The sequence below is a fragment of the Microcebus murinus genome, chromosome 29 (assembly GCF_040939455.1).
Source record: "Microcebus murinus isolate Inina chromosome 29, M.murinus_Inina_mat1.0, whole genome shotgun sequence".
In the NCBI taxonomy this organism is placed as follows: domain Eukaryota; kingdom Metazoa; phylum Chordata; class Mammalia; order Primates; family Cheirogaleidae; genus Microcebus; species Microcebus murinus.
The window spans coordinates 13,899,155-13,916,121 of NC_134132.1; the positions used below are offsets into that span (position 1 = coordinate 13,899,155).

Consider the following 16,967-nt stretch of genomic DNA (forward strand, 5'->3'; position numbering starts at 1 on the left):
TGTTCACATTATTACACTATTACAATACGAAAATGCATTGTTAGCATTAGACCGAGTCCTTAATGTTCTTTCTTAATATATATTTTATCTTTTTTTTTTTACTTTCCCCCCAAAATATGACTTCATTAAAGTCTTTAATGTCCTAACAACAAACAAAAACTCTGAAAAGAAACGCAGCATACACACACACACACGCAGACATGCCTGGAGAGTTCTAGAAGAGACAGCCCCCCAGGTGGCTATCAGTACTCTCGGAGTTTCTACGGGTGAAAGGCACTAAAATGCAGTTTTTGGAAAAACCAAAGCACGCGGCCTCTCCACGGCGGTGTGACAGCGTTGCTAAGCAGCAGCTCCTCTATCCCGGTAACCATGGTTTGCCTAGAAACCACCAGGCCGACCACAGTGCTCATTCTGCACAGATGCCACGGGGCGCTCGGCAGCAGCCGGCCACCGAAACGCGGGCAGTGGCCCGCCCCAGCTCCGCCCGCTCGGAGGAGCGGCCTTCACGGAGACGCCGCCTGAGGAGGCGAGGGCGCGACTCCGGGCGCGCCGCTCAGGAAGCGCGCGCGCCACCGGCCGCTCGCCCACAGACGCTCCGCCTAGGCCCGTCCCGCCCAACCGCTCCGCAGGGCGCGCCGCGCGCGTGCGCCGCCGAGGCCCCGCCCCCTCTCTCTCGGCCCCGCCCCCATGCGGAGCGCGCCTCTCGCCCGAGGCACCAGCGCAAAGTCCCGCCCCCTGCCTCGACCACGCCCCCATGCGGAGCGCCCCGCCCCCTCTCTCGGTCCTGCCCCTATGCGGAGCGCGCGGCTCCCGTGCACCAGCGCAAAGTCCCGCCCCCTGTCTCGGCCCCGCCCCTATGCGGAGCGCGCTTCGTACGTGCACCAGCGGAAGCCCCGCCCTCCAGTCTCGGCCCCGCCCCTATGCGGAGCGCGCCGCGCCTGTGCACCGCCGCAAGCCCCGCCCCCGTCTGGGCCCCGCCCCTATGCGGGGCGCGCCGCGCCCGTGCACCGCCGCAAGCCCCGCCCCCCGTCTCGGCCCCGCCTCGCCGCCGCGCTACGTCAGGCTCCGGGCCCGACGCGCCCCGCCCTCGTCATCTCGCGCGCCCTGCGACGGCGGCGGCGGCGGCGGCGGCATGGAGGGCGAGAGCACGTCGGCGGTGCTGTCGGGCTTTGTGCTCGGCGCGCTCGCCTTCCAGCACCTCAACACGGACTCGGACACGGTGAGCCGAGGGGCGGGCGGGGGCCCGGCGTCGCCGCCGCCGAAGAGCCCCGCGCGCGGCCTGCTCCCCGCCGCGGCGGCCCGGGTCGGCGCCCGCCGGCCCTGCCGTCGCGGCTCTGCCGGGTCCCCGCCTCGGCGGTCCTGGGGGCGCCGCTGAGCCTCCTCCTCTTTTTACCCTCAGTCTGCTTCCTTCGCCGCCGTCCCGCGCGCCCGCGGTCTCTCTCTCTGCCCCACGGGCCATTTTCCCTGGGTTTTCAAGCTTGGGCGCGAAGGGACGGAAAGTTCCCGAAGTTCTGCCGCTGCGGGGCGGCCGGTTAGCCTTCCGTTCCCCCCGACACCCGGCAGTTGTGTGCGGAGACAGCTGTGCACTTTCCCGGGCGGGGAGAGCATGCCTGTTGTGCGTGCCTGTTGAAACGGTGGGATGGTGAGGAAGTAAAAATAGATGTTGCACCCAGCGGCTGTTTTTTTGGATTAAAAAAAAAACAAAAACAATTTTGGTATTTCGGGCATCTGACTTTTGTGTGCATTGCCATCGGATTTGTTAAAATCGTGAGGTCTCAGCTAGTTCCTTTTCTGATACTTTATAAACGTTAAATCTACCCTCGAATGTTAGATATTTAAATGTTTACTTTATATTTTTGTCTAGGTCCAGAACCTCTGGGTGAAGCTAAGAAGAAGTTTTTTTTAATGACAGTGCCTATTCTCTAAAACTTTCATGAAGCTAAAAAAAAACACTAAAACTTTGACCTCGGGAAGTAGTGCCCCGTAGTAAGTGCTTAGTAACTTTCTGGAAGAAATTATAAGCATCTAAAACACATCTACTTTGCTAATGCACTTTGGAGAATACCATCCTGAACAGTGCCTAGTAATTTGTGCTCAATTTCGTGCTCTTCATTTCAAAATGTAAAGTCTCTCTTACTCAAAATTGCTTTTTTAGCACAAGCCTAATAGGGTTGGAATTAGTATATTTTATGTATGCAATTTCAGATAACCTTAAAAATTAACACCTAGCAAAGAGCAGATATATGACAATTTAAGATGTATGTGGCTGTGGAAATTGTTTTCGAATGTCTTCAGTGAAAATATAAACAGAAGGGATCCTTAAATCCTCTGTAGCCTAAAGGATTATCCCTTGTAAAGTAGGTTAGTGTTAGAGACTGTTTCTCAGATCTTTTTCTTGAAGTCTTTAAAGGGTGGTTTTCTGGATAGTTGGTGATTTTTCTGGATAGTTGCACTTGCATTGTCCCTGCTTCCTTTCCCTGGGTTTTTCCTTGGGGTATAAAAATCATGAACACTAGAATGTACAGTTCTGGATTTTTCCCCCCTTGATTTCCGGTCAAGACTCCCATTGTGGAAACTTTTCCTTTTATGCTCTTTCTCCTTTAGTTAAATGAAAAGAAACAAGCATCATCAACTAATTATAAAAAATACCAAATCCTTGCCAAACTAATATCTGCCAAAAAAAAAAAAAATACCAAATCTTAATTGTCAAGCACACTAGGTCTTTAAATGTGCCTAGAGAAAAATAATTGAATTCTCCAAAATTCAAAGAAATCACTGGAGTGGCAAAATGCCTGTAGTTTTAAAAGAAACTGACTCACAGCATCCCTTCTAGAAAGCAAACTCTGAAATTGAATTCCAAATCTTTCATATTTGGCACAATTTTTAATCAAAAAACACTGATCATTGTGTCATTTCAAGGCTTCGAAGCCTTCACTAACTCCCAGCTGCACGAGGGGTTAAATACAGACTCCTTGGCTAATCATTTGGGATGCTCCCTTATTGGCTCCATCTTATTTATCTTTGATTTCCTTAGAAATAGCCTACTCCCAGGGTGCTGCGCCTACACAAACATTGCCTAGCCTTTCCGGACCTTCAGGTATTTCAGGCCATGTTAATCTCTTTCCCCTTCCGGAAAATCACAGTGGTATTTACAGTCCATTCTCATTTTTATCTAACTTCACATTTCCCAAGTAAACTGGAAGCACCTCCAGGGTTTTTTTTTGAGTGCCCCTCCCCTGCCCCCAACAAATAGCACACACTTGTATACATTGTTAAAAGACTCAGAAAATATTGCTTAGTAAAGTGGTCTGAACAGTAATTCTATCAATGTATTCTATATACTGCCTCTTATTTTTTACCCTCATAGGAAGGTTTTCTTCTTGGGGAAGTGAAAGGTGAAGCCAAGAATAACATTACAGATTCCCAAATGGATAATGTTAAAGTTATTTATACAGTTGGTGAGTCACTGATTTCTGTGTGTCCTATGTTTGATAGTTTATGCTGAAAGAGATCGGCATAAATTACTGGTTTTAAATTGTTAAGCTAATTTTAAAAGCAGAATTTAAAATAATATATTACACTCATTTCTCAGTTAAAAATTATGGCCATGGACAGGTCTAAAATAAGAAGCAGATGAGATTACTGCAGGGAACCTGGGACGGAACAAACATCTGCTGTTCAGGTGGCAGGAAGATGCCCAGCAAGAGGAAAACAGAGGACAATGATAAAATGTTAAATGCTGCAGAAAAGATGGGAAATGAGAACTGACAGAACTCAGTGATGAGATGATTAGGTTGCTGCAAATCTTCAGTAATTTCTGGAGTGTAATGAGGAAAAGATCAAACCGCAACAAGTTTGAGGAGGAGGTGCCAAAACATTTACAGCTGGTAGCAGGAGTTCTTTGAGGGGCAGGGAGGTTGGGCTGAAGGAGAGCAGGTTTAAAATGTATAGGGAGTTTTCTGTTTAGAAATTATATATTAGTTTTTTCTAAGCTTTTTTTTAACAAAATTGGTGTACTTTATTAAAAGTTTGGCATCATGACATATGTCATAACCATTTTTCCATATTAAACGATCCTCTGCAATATCATTTTTCATAATTGTGTTGTATTTCACTTTATGGCCTTACTCTGACTTAAGCAGCGCTTTAAATAAATTATAACCGGCTGTTTCCAGTTTTCATTATCATAAATTATACTACACTGAACATCCTTGTACATCGATATTTATTTGGCTTTACTATAATAGATCCCTAGATATAGCATTATGTCACCACCTATGAACTTTTTTTTATTATTTTTTCTTTTTAAAAAAAAATTATTTTCTTTTTTTTGTTTATTTGGAAAAATGTGAACAATTTTAAGGTTTCTGATAGGCATTAGCAAATTACTTTCCAGAAAGATTGTATCAGTTTATACTCATACTGTATGTTATCTTTGTTTGCCACTTTAAAAGGTTAAAAATAGAAGTACACATAGAAGATAAAAAATTTAAATTTTCATTAGTCTTCTCAGTGGCAAACATTGTTTCGTGGTTTTTTTACTCATTTACAATATTCATAAAACAAATATAAATACAGTTTTTTATTTAAACAAATGAGATCACTATACATGCATAATTATTTCCCAAGATATCATTAGTGCATGATAGTATCAGTGTGTGTAGTTGGTCATTCTCTCAAATGGCTACATGTGTCCCATGGTGTGGATGTACCAGAATTTAACCAGCTAAGAGTGACTTTCAATTTGTTAACACAAACAGTATTAAAATGAACATTTTATGTGGTGCTGTACATCTTTGTGCTTTTGTCTGAAAGTCAAATCCTAGAGATAGACTAGCTGCCTTTTGGAAAAGTTATGCGATTTTAGATTCCTTTACAGCAGGCGTCCTCAAACCACAGCCCGCCCGCAGGCCACATGCGGCTGCCTAGACATTTATCCTGCCCTCTGGTGTTTTTGCCACCCCTACCTGTCCTGCTTAGCAGCCGACTTGTCCCAAGCCTACAGTGCGCACTCTCCAACAGTCTGAGGAATGGTGAACTGGCCCCTGTTTAAAAAGTTTGAGGACCCCTGCTTTACAGTATATAAAAGTGCCTGGATCCCCATACTCTTAGCAGTACTATCTATTATCAAATTTTTTAATTTTTGCCAATTTGATAAGTAAAAAATATAGCATTCTAATTTCCATTTCTTAAGAAACAGGTTAAAGGCCGGGCGCGGTGGCTCACGCCTGTAATCCTAGCACTCTGGGAGGCCCAGGCGGGCGGATTACTCGAGGTCAGGAGTTCGAAACCAGCCTGAGTAAGAGCGAGACCCTGTATCTACTATAAATAGAAATTAATTGGCCAACTAATAAATATAGAAAAAATTAGCCGGGCATGGTGGTGCATGCCTGTAGTCCCAGCTACTCGAGAGGCTGAAGCAGGAGGATCACTTTAGCCCAGAAGTTTGAGGTTGCTGTGAGCGAGGCTGACGCCACGGCACTCACTCTGTCCTGGACAACAAAGCGAGACTCTGTCTCAAAAAAAAAAAAAAAACAAGTATTTTTTTTTCATCTTGGCTCTTTTCTTTGAAAAGGATAGACCTGTTCTATTCTTTGATAGAATTTCTATTATACTGTTTTCTTTTATTGAATTGTAATAACATAAGGAAATTGATCTTTTGTCATGTATTTTTTATTTTGACATTAAGCAGGGATATGTAATACAAGGTTAGGCAATTTTATCTTTGTGCAAACATCATAGTATAATTACAAAAATCTAATGGCACCCACTGCACAACTAGGGTGTATGGTAGCCTACTACTCCTGGGCTACAAACCTGTACAGCATGTTACTATAGTGAATACTGTAGGTACTTGTAACACAATGGTATTTGTGTATGTAGATATATCTAAACATAGAAAAGGTACAGTAAAAATAACAGTAAAAAAGACAAAAAATGGTACATTTTGGCAGCTCCGTTATAATCTTGTGGGACTACTGTCTGATACATGGTCTATCATTGGCCAAAACATTGTTATGAGGCACACGATTGTACCGGAACAACAAAAATTAATCCCTTTAACAGCCATTTCTATGCCTTGAGTAAATTTAGAGCATAACCTTTTTAGAACGCAAAGAAAATACAGCAACTTTGAATTTATCTTATTGTTGCAGTTATTAGACCATTGTTTAGAGAGAATGTAGCATTCTGGTTCCAAGTAAGGCTCTGTGTTTGAATTGTGGCCCTACCATTGCATTGGCATGGACAAGCCACTTGATCCTTCTTTGCCTGTTGTATCATCTTTGAAAGGGGAAGAATGATAGCATCTGTGTTATAGGTTTGTTATGAGGATTAAATGAGATGATCAATGGTAAAGTAATTGCTGGAATGAGGTAAATGCATAATATATGTTATTCAAATGATTAATATAACTAAAAATCCTTTTTTTCTAGACATTCAGAAATATATTCCATGCTATCGGCTTTTTAGGTAAGTAAGTAGTTATAAAAGCAAATAAATGATCCATTGTGAAAATTACTCTCTGCAAGTGAAATAATGTTTAAAGCTAACAAAGTATCTTAGTTACTGGTTATATATGGTGGTATTAATGCTAATTAAAATGGAAAGAGCTTTTTTTTTTAAATACCTGAAAAGTCACTTGTGCATTGCCAGCCCTAATAGTTCTTTCTCTGTGTGACTTATGTTAGCTGGTCTTCACTGCCTCTCCCAGGTACCAGATAACTTTGAGGATTGCTTTATCTTTTCACACCCGTCACCTCATTGTAATATATGATAAACTCAGCCTCCCAAACTCAGCACTTTGGGAGGCTGGGGTAGGAGGATCACCTGTATTACTTCCTAATACATGTATTTAACGGATAGTTTATTACTTTGCTTTAGGTTAAAAAAATGTGATGTCCAAACTTATCTCCTATCCTTTTTCTTTCGTTGGTTATGGACCTCATGTTTCCACAACTTTAAGCCTATTAGTTTGAGAACTTTCTCCACTGTTTATTTTAGGACTTCATATGACAGGCAAGTAAGTATATGGATTTTGGCTGGCTAGTTTGCGTTCAAAGTAATTAAAAATGCTAATAAAATTATTCATATTTTTAGCTTAATTGAAATGTCTTTATTTTGGCTTTTACAGCTTTTATAATTCTTCAGGTGAACTAAATGAGGAAGCACTAAAGAAAATATTTTCAAGTGTCAAAAAGGTATTCTCTGATTTACCTTTTCATTTTTGGTATTGAATATGCATTATTTTCGTTTCCTAGAAACATGTAGTACTTTGACAGAACTTTCAAGCAGTGTTTGTCTTCATGCTATCCTATAAAGCAGGTAGAAAAGCCTTTTTCTTCCCAGAAATTCAAAGGGGTTGCTCTGAAAACACAGCTAGTATTTAAAAGCATTGATCTTGGCCGGGCGTGGTGGCTCACGCCTGTAATCCTAGCACTCTGGGAGGCAGGTGAGAGGATCACTCTAGGTCTGGAGTTTGAAACCAGCCTGAGCAAGAGCGAGACTCTGTCTCTACTAAAAATAGAAAGAAATTAACTGGTCAACTAAAAACATATAGAAAAAATTAGCCGAGCACGGTGGCCCATGCCTGTAGTCCCAGCTACTTGGGAGGCTGAGGCAGGAGGATCACTTGAGCCCAGGAGTTTGAGGTTGATGTGAGCGAGGCTGACGCCAGGGAACTCTAGCCGGGGCAACAAAGTGAGACTCTGTCTCATAAATAAATAAATAAAAGCATTAATCTTGTTATCCTTCCCTTTACTGTATCGATCTCTTTCTTTCTCTGCTGGTTTTTTTTTTTTTTTTTTTTGAGACAGAGTCTGGCTTTGTTGCCCAGGCTAGAGTGAGTGCCGTGGCGTCAGCCTAGCTCACAGCAACCTCCAACTCCTGGGCTCAAGCGATCCTCCTGCCTCAGCCTTCCGAGTAGCTGGGACTACAGGCATGCGCCACCATGCCTGGCTCATTTTTTGTATATATTTTTAGTTGGCCAATCAATTTCTTTCCATTTATAGTGGAGACGGGGTCTTGCTCTTGCTCAGGCTGGTTTTGAACTCCTCACCTTGAGCAATCCGCCTGCCTCGGTCTCCCAGAGTGCTAGGATGACAGGCGTGAGCCACCACGACCAGCCTCTGCTGTATTAACACCACACCACCCCTTCCCAGTAGCATTTATTCTAGGACCTAATCCCCTGCTGTTAATTTAGGCAGCTGCAGTTACTGGTGCTATTTTCATGCTGCAGGGATGCTTTCCTATATAGCACTTAATTGGAACGCTCCACAGCATACCTGGTGTTTAGCTAAAAGCTGCTGAATGATCAAAATGGATTTTTCCCCCAAACAAAATTTTTTTGAGGCACCACTTTTTTCTTCTTAAAAAACTTTTTTTTTTAATCTCCGATTTGAAAATAAAAGATTAGGTAAAAGAAGTTTCTTTCAAAAAACATTCTCAGTTGAAAATGCTTAGATTTTTTTCCCCAGTTGTATTTGTGTATTTAAAAATGTTTTATTTGTGCCAGTCGTGGTGGCTCACGCCTGTAATCCTAGCACTCTGGGAGGCCGAGACGGGAGGATCACTGAAGGCCAAGAGTTTGAAACTAGCCTGAGCAAGGGCAAGACCCCGTCTATACAAAAAAATAGAAAAATTAGCGAGGCATGGTGGCATGTGCCCAAAGGCCCAATTACTCAGGACACTGAGGCAGGAGGATCGCTTGAGCCCAAGAGTTTGAGGTTGCTGTGAGCTATGATCACGCCACTGCACTCTAGCCTGGGGTACAGAGCAAGACCCTGTCTCAAAAAAAAAAAAAAGTTTCATTTTTAAAAAGAATAGAAGTAATTTTAATTTCCTCAATTTGTATAAATATAAAATGTAGTTGCTGAACCTCACAGATCTTTAAGCAAAGTGGTTTTTTTTCTCCATTACAGTTACTGAATTTTCAGTAAATGAGAATTATTTTTCTGTATTAAAAGGTTTAGTGATACAACACATTTGTTTAGCATGTTACAGTTTATAGAAACCTTTTACATGATCTTTTTCAATCTTGAAACCAACTTTGTAGGGTAGACAGTATCATTCCCATTTAAATTTTAGGTTAAAAGGTTCAGCTTAACTTATTTAACAAACCAAGTATCCATACAGGAACTTGTTTTTAGGGAGTGATTGCCTAGTAAGTGAATCAGTATGGTTGATTTTTTTTTTTTTTATTTAAATTGTGACTGTAGATTAAGACTGCAAGATATATGTGTCATACCAGGATATTAAAAAAAAAAAAAAAAAAGACTGCAAGATAGCAAATGCCATAAGAGAAACGAAAGGAAGTCAAAAATTTTTTTCTCCTTTTAATCGATATTGATCAAAATTGTAGCCTTTTAAATGAATGGAAAGCAATTTAACTGTAAGTCAGTTTGCATACTTTAGAAAAGTAAAGTGTATTCTTTGTTTATATCTGTCCAAATCTTTCTAAATATTAAGAAAGCCATTCTTAAGGCTGTAAGTTTTATAAGAATTATAAATAGACATATAATTATAATAATAGACATATAATTGTAACCATTAAGATACATATCTTATTTCTTTCTGTATTTCAGACTGTGGTAGGTTGGTACAAATTCCGTCGTCATTCAGATCAGATCATGACATTTAGAGAGAGGCTGCTTCACAAAAACTTACAGAACCATTTTTCATGTCAAGAACTTGTTTTTCTGCTGTTAACACCAAGTATAATAACAGAAAGCTGCTCTACTCATCGGCTGGAACATGCCTTATATAAACCTCAGAAAGGGTAAATGTTGGCCAGTCACTGGCTATCCTAAAATAATAGAAAAATATACCTAGTATTTAGTACTTTTTGTAGATTACCAAGTGTTTTCATATATTGTTGCATTAGATTGTCACAGTAACCCTCTGAAGTAGATCTTACCACCTGTTAATTTTAAGTGGCAAAATAAAGTCAGACAAGGAAATTAGAAACCCAGTATGGAATGATGACTTGTGCTCTAACATTGAAGACTTTGCTATTATTTACTATTTAATTTAATATTTAATAATTTACTATCTAGAAAATATTTTAGATATTGATTAAGGATATAATTTAGAACTTAAGCCTAGGTATTTGCACAGCTTTTCTATAACCTCTGCAAAGAAGCAAGGCAGTTCTTGATGGTCCATTCAAATGAGTTAACAGAGACTCCCCATAGGTTGTATAAAAACTACATTTTTTATATAAGAATTAAGAGTACCAGCTGAGATTAAGTTTATCATTCACGAAAGGTAGGATAAATCTCAACATTGAGATCTCAGTATCTTTACATGTACTAATCAGTTAAGTTAAAGTAGCCATTAAAATATTTTTTCATGCAATTATACCATACACATTTTAACAACTTTTAAAATCCAGTTGCCTCAAGTCGGTAAATTCTATCTCAGGTAAGTAGTAAGGAATGGGGTATCTTTTGTAAAATCTTATAGGGGAAAAATAGTCTATTCTGGTAAGTGGATGCTAACCTTTCTCTTTATTCTAAATTTATATTTTAAGGTTTTCTTTTGTCAGACTTTTTCATAGGGTACCATTGGTGGTTGCCAATCTGGGCATGTCCGAACAACTGGGTTATAAAACTGCGTCAGGTTCCTGTACGTCCGCTGGTTTTAACCGCGCAGTAGAAGCACACAGGTGAGATTCTCCAACTGCTTTCCCTCTAAATGTATTCCTATTCATTTTTTGAAATTAATTTTATTATGCGAACAACAGAATAAAAATGAAAGGAAAACTAATGTATACCTTACTCAAGTAAACTAGACTGTTTTGACCTTCTCCATACTTCCTGTTAGCACTTTTCTACTTGAAAGATACAAAAGAGGTAGTAGGGGAAGTTACTGCATATCCAGCAAATTTTAGCGTATTTATTCTAAGTTACAGAAAGTAGCTAGCCTCAAAATTATAATTTTCTAAGGCAATGGTTCTGATTAAGGGCATGGAATTCAATTGGATATTAAAGGGAACAACATCAGGCTTTAGCCAAGACTTACTCATACTATAGGCTGCTTAGATATAACTTTTTTGTAGCCATTAAGTAAGGGAATAATGTCACAAACAGTGATATTGGTATGGTCAGATACCTACTAGAGTATAAACTTTACCAGGATAAGGGACTGGGTTTTATTTATTTTTGTGTTCCCACAGTGCTTAACAATGTAAGAACGTAATACCATATTTCATTGATTCTGAAACACACATTTTTCACATTTATCTCTGAAACTGGGCTATTTTACAAATTATGCCTTCTTAATACTGGTTTTTTCTTTCATAGATCATAAAATAATGATGCCTTTTCCAATTAATGGTAACTTAAATCTTAAATTCATTAAAATATTGATTCTTGTTGCCATTGCCAAAAAAAGATCCCCTCTCTCTTTCAGTTTTTATCTATTTTTAATTAACCTTTTTTTTTTTGAGACCTCGCAATAGAACTTATAAAGCTAAAAAGTTTGCTATTGTGAAGATAGATGAAGTAGGTTGGTTTTGCTGTATACAGGACGGTTGACAAAATTATGGTCCCTACAGAGCCAGTAAAAAGAATTATCCATTGCTCTTTGACAACAAATAAGTTTTTCACTTTATCATTAAAATGGGTTCTGTATCTTTGCCTGAGGAAATGGTAATATTTTTCAGCTCTGAATTTTTTGAAGAAGATGGATCTTTAAAGGAGGTACATAAGATAAAGGAAATGTATGCTTCATTACAAGAGGAATTGAAGGTAAAGTTAACATACCTAACACTTAAAAACTACTTTTAGAGTTCCTCTCAAATTGAGTCACTGAAATTTCTTAGGGATAACCTGACATTTTGATTAGATTTATAGTCATGAAATGTGTCATTAGGCAAGTTAGTGCAAACATCATACAGTGTGCTTATACAACCTGCATGGGGGTGTGTGTGGGCGGGGTGAGGGTGTATGTATTATTTATATATATATTATTTTTGTTATTGATGTTTGTTTTTTTAAGACAGGGTCTCACTGTGACGCCCTGGGCAGAGTGCAGTGGTGTCATAGCTCACTGCAACCTAAACTCCTGGGCTCAACTGCTCTTTCTGCCACAGCCTCCCAAGGAACTGGGACTACAGGCACACACTACCATGCCTGGCTAGTTTTTTTCTGTTTTTGGTAGAGATGGGGTTTCACTGTTTCTCAGGCTGGTCCCAAACTCCTGACCTCAAGTGATCCATCCGCCAAGGCCTCCCAGAGTGCTAGGATTACAGGCGTGGGCCACTGACCTTGGCCTGTGTCATAATTTTTTGTTTAAGAGATAAGTTTTGCTACACACTGGCCTCAAACTCTTGGGCTCAAGCAATCTTCCTGCCTCAGCTTCTCAACTAGCTAGAACTATAGGCATACTCTACTGCTCTGATTTTTTTTTTTTAATTTATCATTTAAACATTTTTTTATTGCTACGTATTTGGTTATTTTTAATGGCAGTATATTTCACAAAGCAGTACATTAGAACTCTTATGTTAAAAGTGCCAATTGGGCTAAAGTGGGGAACATAAAGGAACTTTAGGTAGAACGCAGCTGAACTTCAGGAAGGAATTGAACCAGAAGCTGGAACATCACCAGAACTTTCTCTTCCTCCGTGTCTGCACATTACTTTCCTTCTTATTTGTAGACTTTGCTGTTTCCTCATCCACTGGCAGCCCAGAGAAGGGGCTGATTACTCAAGAGATTAGGATTTGCCAGTTGGCTGTGTAATATCTCCAGATTCCCAGGACAGAATCTGCTGTTCCACTTGCGTCAGCTAGGGTAAAAATGGCTACAGGAGTTACTGGCACACTCTCATGTCAGGGCAAAAGGTTTATGAAAAGCAGGCTGGGCAGACATCCTAAAAAAGGATCCACTAAAACCAGCTGTAACAACTATTACCCTGTAATTGGAAATTAGTTATGGTGATTTGATATTGTACTAACCCTTTGCACTCGCTTGCTTTTTTCTCGATTCCTTTATTCTACTCGGGATTTAATGCTAAACCGTGTCGAGTCACACTCGACATCCAAGTGCAAAAGGCTAAGGAATGTCATCTTGTAAATTTTTTTATTTAGTTAAGACACAGTCCCAAAGTGGAATTATTAGATCGAAGGTTATTGGTATTCGTACTTTTGAAATTGATGATACACGGGGCTGCGCTGCTTCTCAGAAGTAGTTTTTCTCACAGGAATTAAAATCTTCATTAGTTTCCTTTCATTACAGCAAAATACCATCACTTTGTTTTCCTTTATTGTCAGTGGCTTAATGTTAAATCTATGCAGTAACTGCATCTTTCAGTATGTTTCACAGTGAGTTAAATTTCAGTTTATTTCTGTGTATTTTCAACAAAATAACTGATGTAATAAAACTGTGTGAGAAGCTAATGTATCTGAAAAGCATTTATATCAAAGGCAAATAGTACTTGATAGTATATGACACCAAGGATTTTATATTATTTAATTGTGAGTCTAAACTCTGTTAGTACAGAACTTGAAATTTTGTCTGTGCCCTTAAATTATTTTGCAGAGTACATGCGAAAAAGTAGAACACAGTGAGGAAGCAGTAGAAAAACTACTAAAGGATATAAGCCGATTAAAACGAGAAATTAAAATAAGGAAACAAGCACAGACTCAAGCGGAACGTAAGTAAAAAGCTAACACGTCATTACATTACATGCCTTAAAAATGCTCACTAATTTGAGTTATGGATATCCACCTTGGGATTAAAACTAGTTGTTTTAATACTCTTAAATCCCACCAAACAAAAACATGGTACTATAGTAGCTATACTGTACTGCTGATATTAAAGAATACAACTTTAATTTTCTCTTAGAATACTGTGGCATATAAATTAGAATTTGGAGTTATGCATGTCATTATTTTTACCAGGTAATTTGATATAATTGTTAGAATCTTTTTGACTTAATTTTACCAACAAATACCTGATTATGAAAAGCTTTGTAAAACAAATACTACATGTTGAAAGAAGTGTTGTTTTATTTTGTTTAGGAAAGAAGAATGTCCCAAAAGAACCTCAGGAGAACACTTTTCTTTGTCAGGCTTTGCGGACGTTTTTTCCGGATTGTGAATTTCTTCGTTCATGTGTTATGTCTTTGAAAAACAGGTGTATTTCTAAGAGTAGCTGTGACAGCGGCCACCGTCTTGATGTGGTAGACAACCTGACCTTAATGGTAGAATACACTGACATTCCTGAAGCTAGTCCAGCTAGTGCACCACAAACGGTTAAGCGTAAATCTTTAGAAAAGACAGGTGACGGATGGCAATTCAAGAAATCACGGCTGTCAGAGACACAAAACAAACCGTCTAAAACAGATACTGATAGTAGTAACCAAGAAAAAACATCCACGATAAGCAGCCCAGAAACAGATGAAGATATTGAGAAAATGAAGGGTTCCGGTGAATATTCACAATCTCCTACATTTTGATCCTTTTAACCCAAAAGGAGGTTTTTTTATTTGTTTGAAGGATAAAGTCAAACGTTTCTATCAATTTTGCTATGTTCAGCTATTGCAGTAATAAATATATTCAGATATATTCATTTGTTTTTACTGTATTCAGCTATTCTAATACATAGATAAGGTAATTTGTTTTTACTATGTCCACCTGTTTGCAGTAATACATAGATAAGTTCTAGTGTACTTATAAAGTACTTTTAAAATAGCAGATGCTTTTATTTCTATTTTTTTTGAGACAGAGTCTTGCTCAGTTGCCCAGGCTAGAGTGCCGTGGCATCAGCCTCGCTCACAGCAACCTCAAACTCCGGGGCTCAAGCAATCCTCCTGCCTCAGCATCCCCAGTAGCTGGGACTACAGGCATGTGTCGCCACAGATGTTTTTATTTTAAAAATCAAAATGGTTTACTTTTTACTAAATTGTTGAGGGAAAGGCTTAAATAGATATATTCTTTTAAACTTACACAGCATTCTTTAGAATTGGAAGAGAGAGACTAACTTATTTTTCCAATGTAGAAAGAAATCTATAAAGTTGATATGAAAATTTATTTTTATCTAAATCATTAAAATTCCCATTCCTTAAGTGATGATAAAAAGTACCTTATGGCTAGGACTGTCAGATAAAATTTGGGACATACTTACATTAAAAATTATTTGTCTTTAGTTTAAATTTAACTGGGTGTCCTGTATTTTTATTTGCCAAATCTGGCAACCCTGATTATGACACACCATAATACAGCCCACACGGTTATCTTTCCATTAGTCGACAGTCCTTTACATGAAACTGAGTAAATCTAAAATTTTCAGTACAGCACAAACCTATTAACCCAGTACATTTGGGGATCAATTTTTTTGGTCAAGTAACTGAAAAGGCCATATAAAGTAGGACTCAGAAGTGCTACATACATCTGTACATACATAGGAATGTCTGTCACAAAGCCTTCACTTTAACATAAAGAGGAACTGTACATCCATCTGCCAAACATTCAGCGCAGGGCCAGGAACTTTTCTGAGTCTTAAGTCCAGTGATTGAAGTTCCTATGTAAATCACTCTCACTACTCAACCTCTACAATTCCCAGTTTTTTAGTTTCTTTAAAGTGAAGAATTCGTAGAAATATGCAAAGCAACAAAGAAAGTACAAAATGCAACTAGGTTTTCCATTTTGCAGCACCCTCCCACTCCTGTTCAGTTGTCCTAGCCTCACCTAACTTGACAACTTTTTTTTTTTTTTGAGACATGGTCTCACTCTGTTGCTCAGGCTAGAGTGAGTGCCATGGCGTCAGCCTCGCTCACAGCAACCTCCAACTCCTGGGCTCAAGCGATCCTCCTGCCTCAGCCTCCCGAGTAGCTGGGACTACAGGCACGCGCCACCATGCCCGGCTAATTTTTTATATATATATTAGTTGGCCAATTAATTTCTATTTATAGTAGAGACGGGGTCTCGCTCTTGCTCAGGCTGGTTTCAAACTCCTGACCTTGAGTAAATCCGCCCACCTCGGCTTCCCAGAGTGCTAGGATTACAGGCGTGAGCCACCGCGTCCGGCCAACAACTTGTTTTAAAAGCTAGTTCTCACTCTGTTGCCCGGGCTAGAGTGCTGTGGCATCAGCCTCACTCACAGCAACCTCAAACTCCTGGGCTTAAGCGATCCTCCTGCCTCAGCCTCCCGAGTAGCCGGGACTACAGGCATGCGCCACCATGCCTGGCTGATTTTTTTCTATATATTTTTAGTTGGCCAATTAATTTCTTTCTATTTTTAGTAGAGATGGGGTCTCACTCTTGCTCAGGCTGGTCTCTAACTCCTGACCTTGAGTAATCCACCTGCCTGGACCTCCCAGAGTGCTAGGATTACAGGCATGAGCCATCGCACCCGGCCAACAATAACTTATTTGCTCATATTTAATCAGTACAGTAACACATATGCCACAGGTCTGGGAACAAAACTCTTAGGGTATTCAACAGGAGAGTCACAGCCGTTTGACTTTTAGGGAGGACATAAAGCCCCAGTTTAATCCAGTGGGTTAAGTGGGAGTTGCCTAAGAGACCTTTTACTAGTATGTGCAGATGTGTTTGTCTTTTTCACACACTTTTCCATTTAGTGTACACATCACGTGAAGCCTTCACCATGTTTTACTCACTGGATGAAATGCTCAATGCATACTTTGACCTTTGATCTTCCGTGTCTTCCTAGAGAAATGACTTGATATAGAAAATCTTATCTAGGTGACAACGCTTCTGTGTGTTTCCATGCACTAATTACGATAGTGTGTTTATGAAGCAACATAATACCAGGGATTTGGGCAAATCCTAAGTTTGTACTGCTGGGGTTATGTTTGACTGGTTACATAAGTAACTGTCGTACCGTACATGGCAGGAGGAGGACAACCAGGGTTGTCCGTCTCAACTCCTACTGCTCGTATCACTAGAGTGAGAGAAAACGACTGATGACAGATTACGTATAAATTATCCCTTTATGGGAAGGTCAATA

At 39.8% G+C, this 16,967-nt stretch overlaps 1 protein-coding gene across 3 annotated transcripts; it reads left to right on the top strand.

Moving 5' to 3' along the window:
• Nucleotides 1-1,060: 1,060 nt before the first annotated feature.
• ABRAXAS1 (abraxas 1, BRCA1 A complex subunit) lies at nt 1,061-14,563 on the top strand. Of its 3 annotated transcripts, none has more exons than XM_075998672.1 (9): nt 1,061-1,219; nt 3,368-3,458; nt 6,435-6,471; nt 7,133-7,199; nt 9,582-9,775; nt 10,529-10,663; nt 11,663-11,747; nt 13,536-13,650; nt 14,018-14,563. In XM_075998672.1, exons 1-9 carry the CDS (start codon nt 1,133-1,135, stop codon nt 14,452-14,454), a joined length of 1,248 nt encoding a protein of 415 aa, XP_075854787.1. In that variant the 5' UTR covers nt 1,061-1,132; the 3' UTR covers nt 14,455-14,563. The 3 variants fall into 3 exon arrangements, with proteins under 3 accessions (XP_075854787.1, XP_075854788.1, XP_012622196.2); XM_075998673.1 differs by having other exon boundaries at nt 10,544-10,663; XM_012766742.3 differs by having other exon boundaries at nt 1,077-1,986.
• The last annotated feature ends 2,404 nt before the right edge of the window (nt 14,564-16,967 follow it).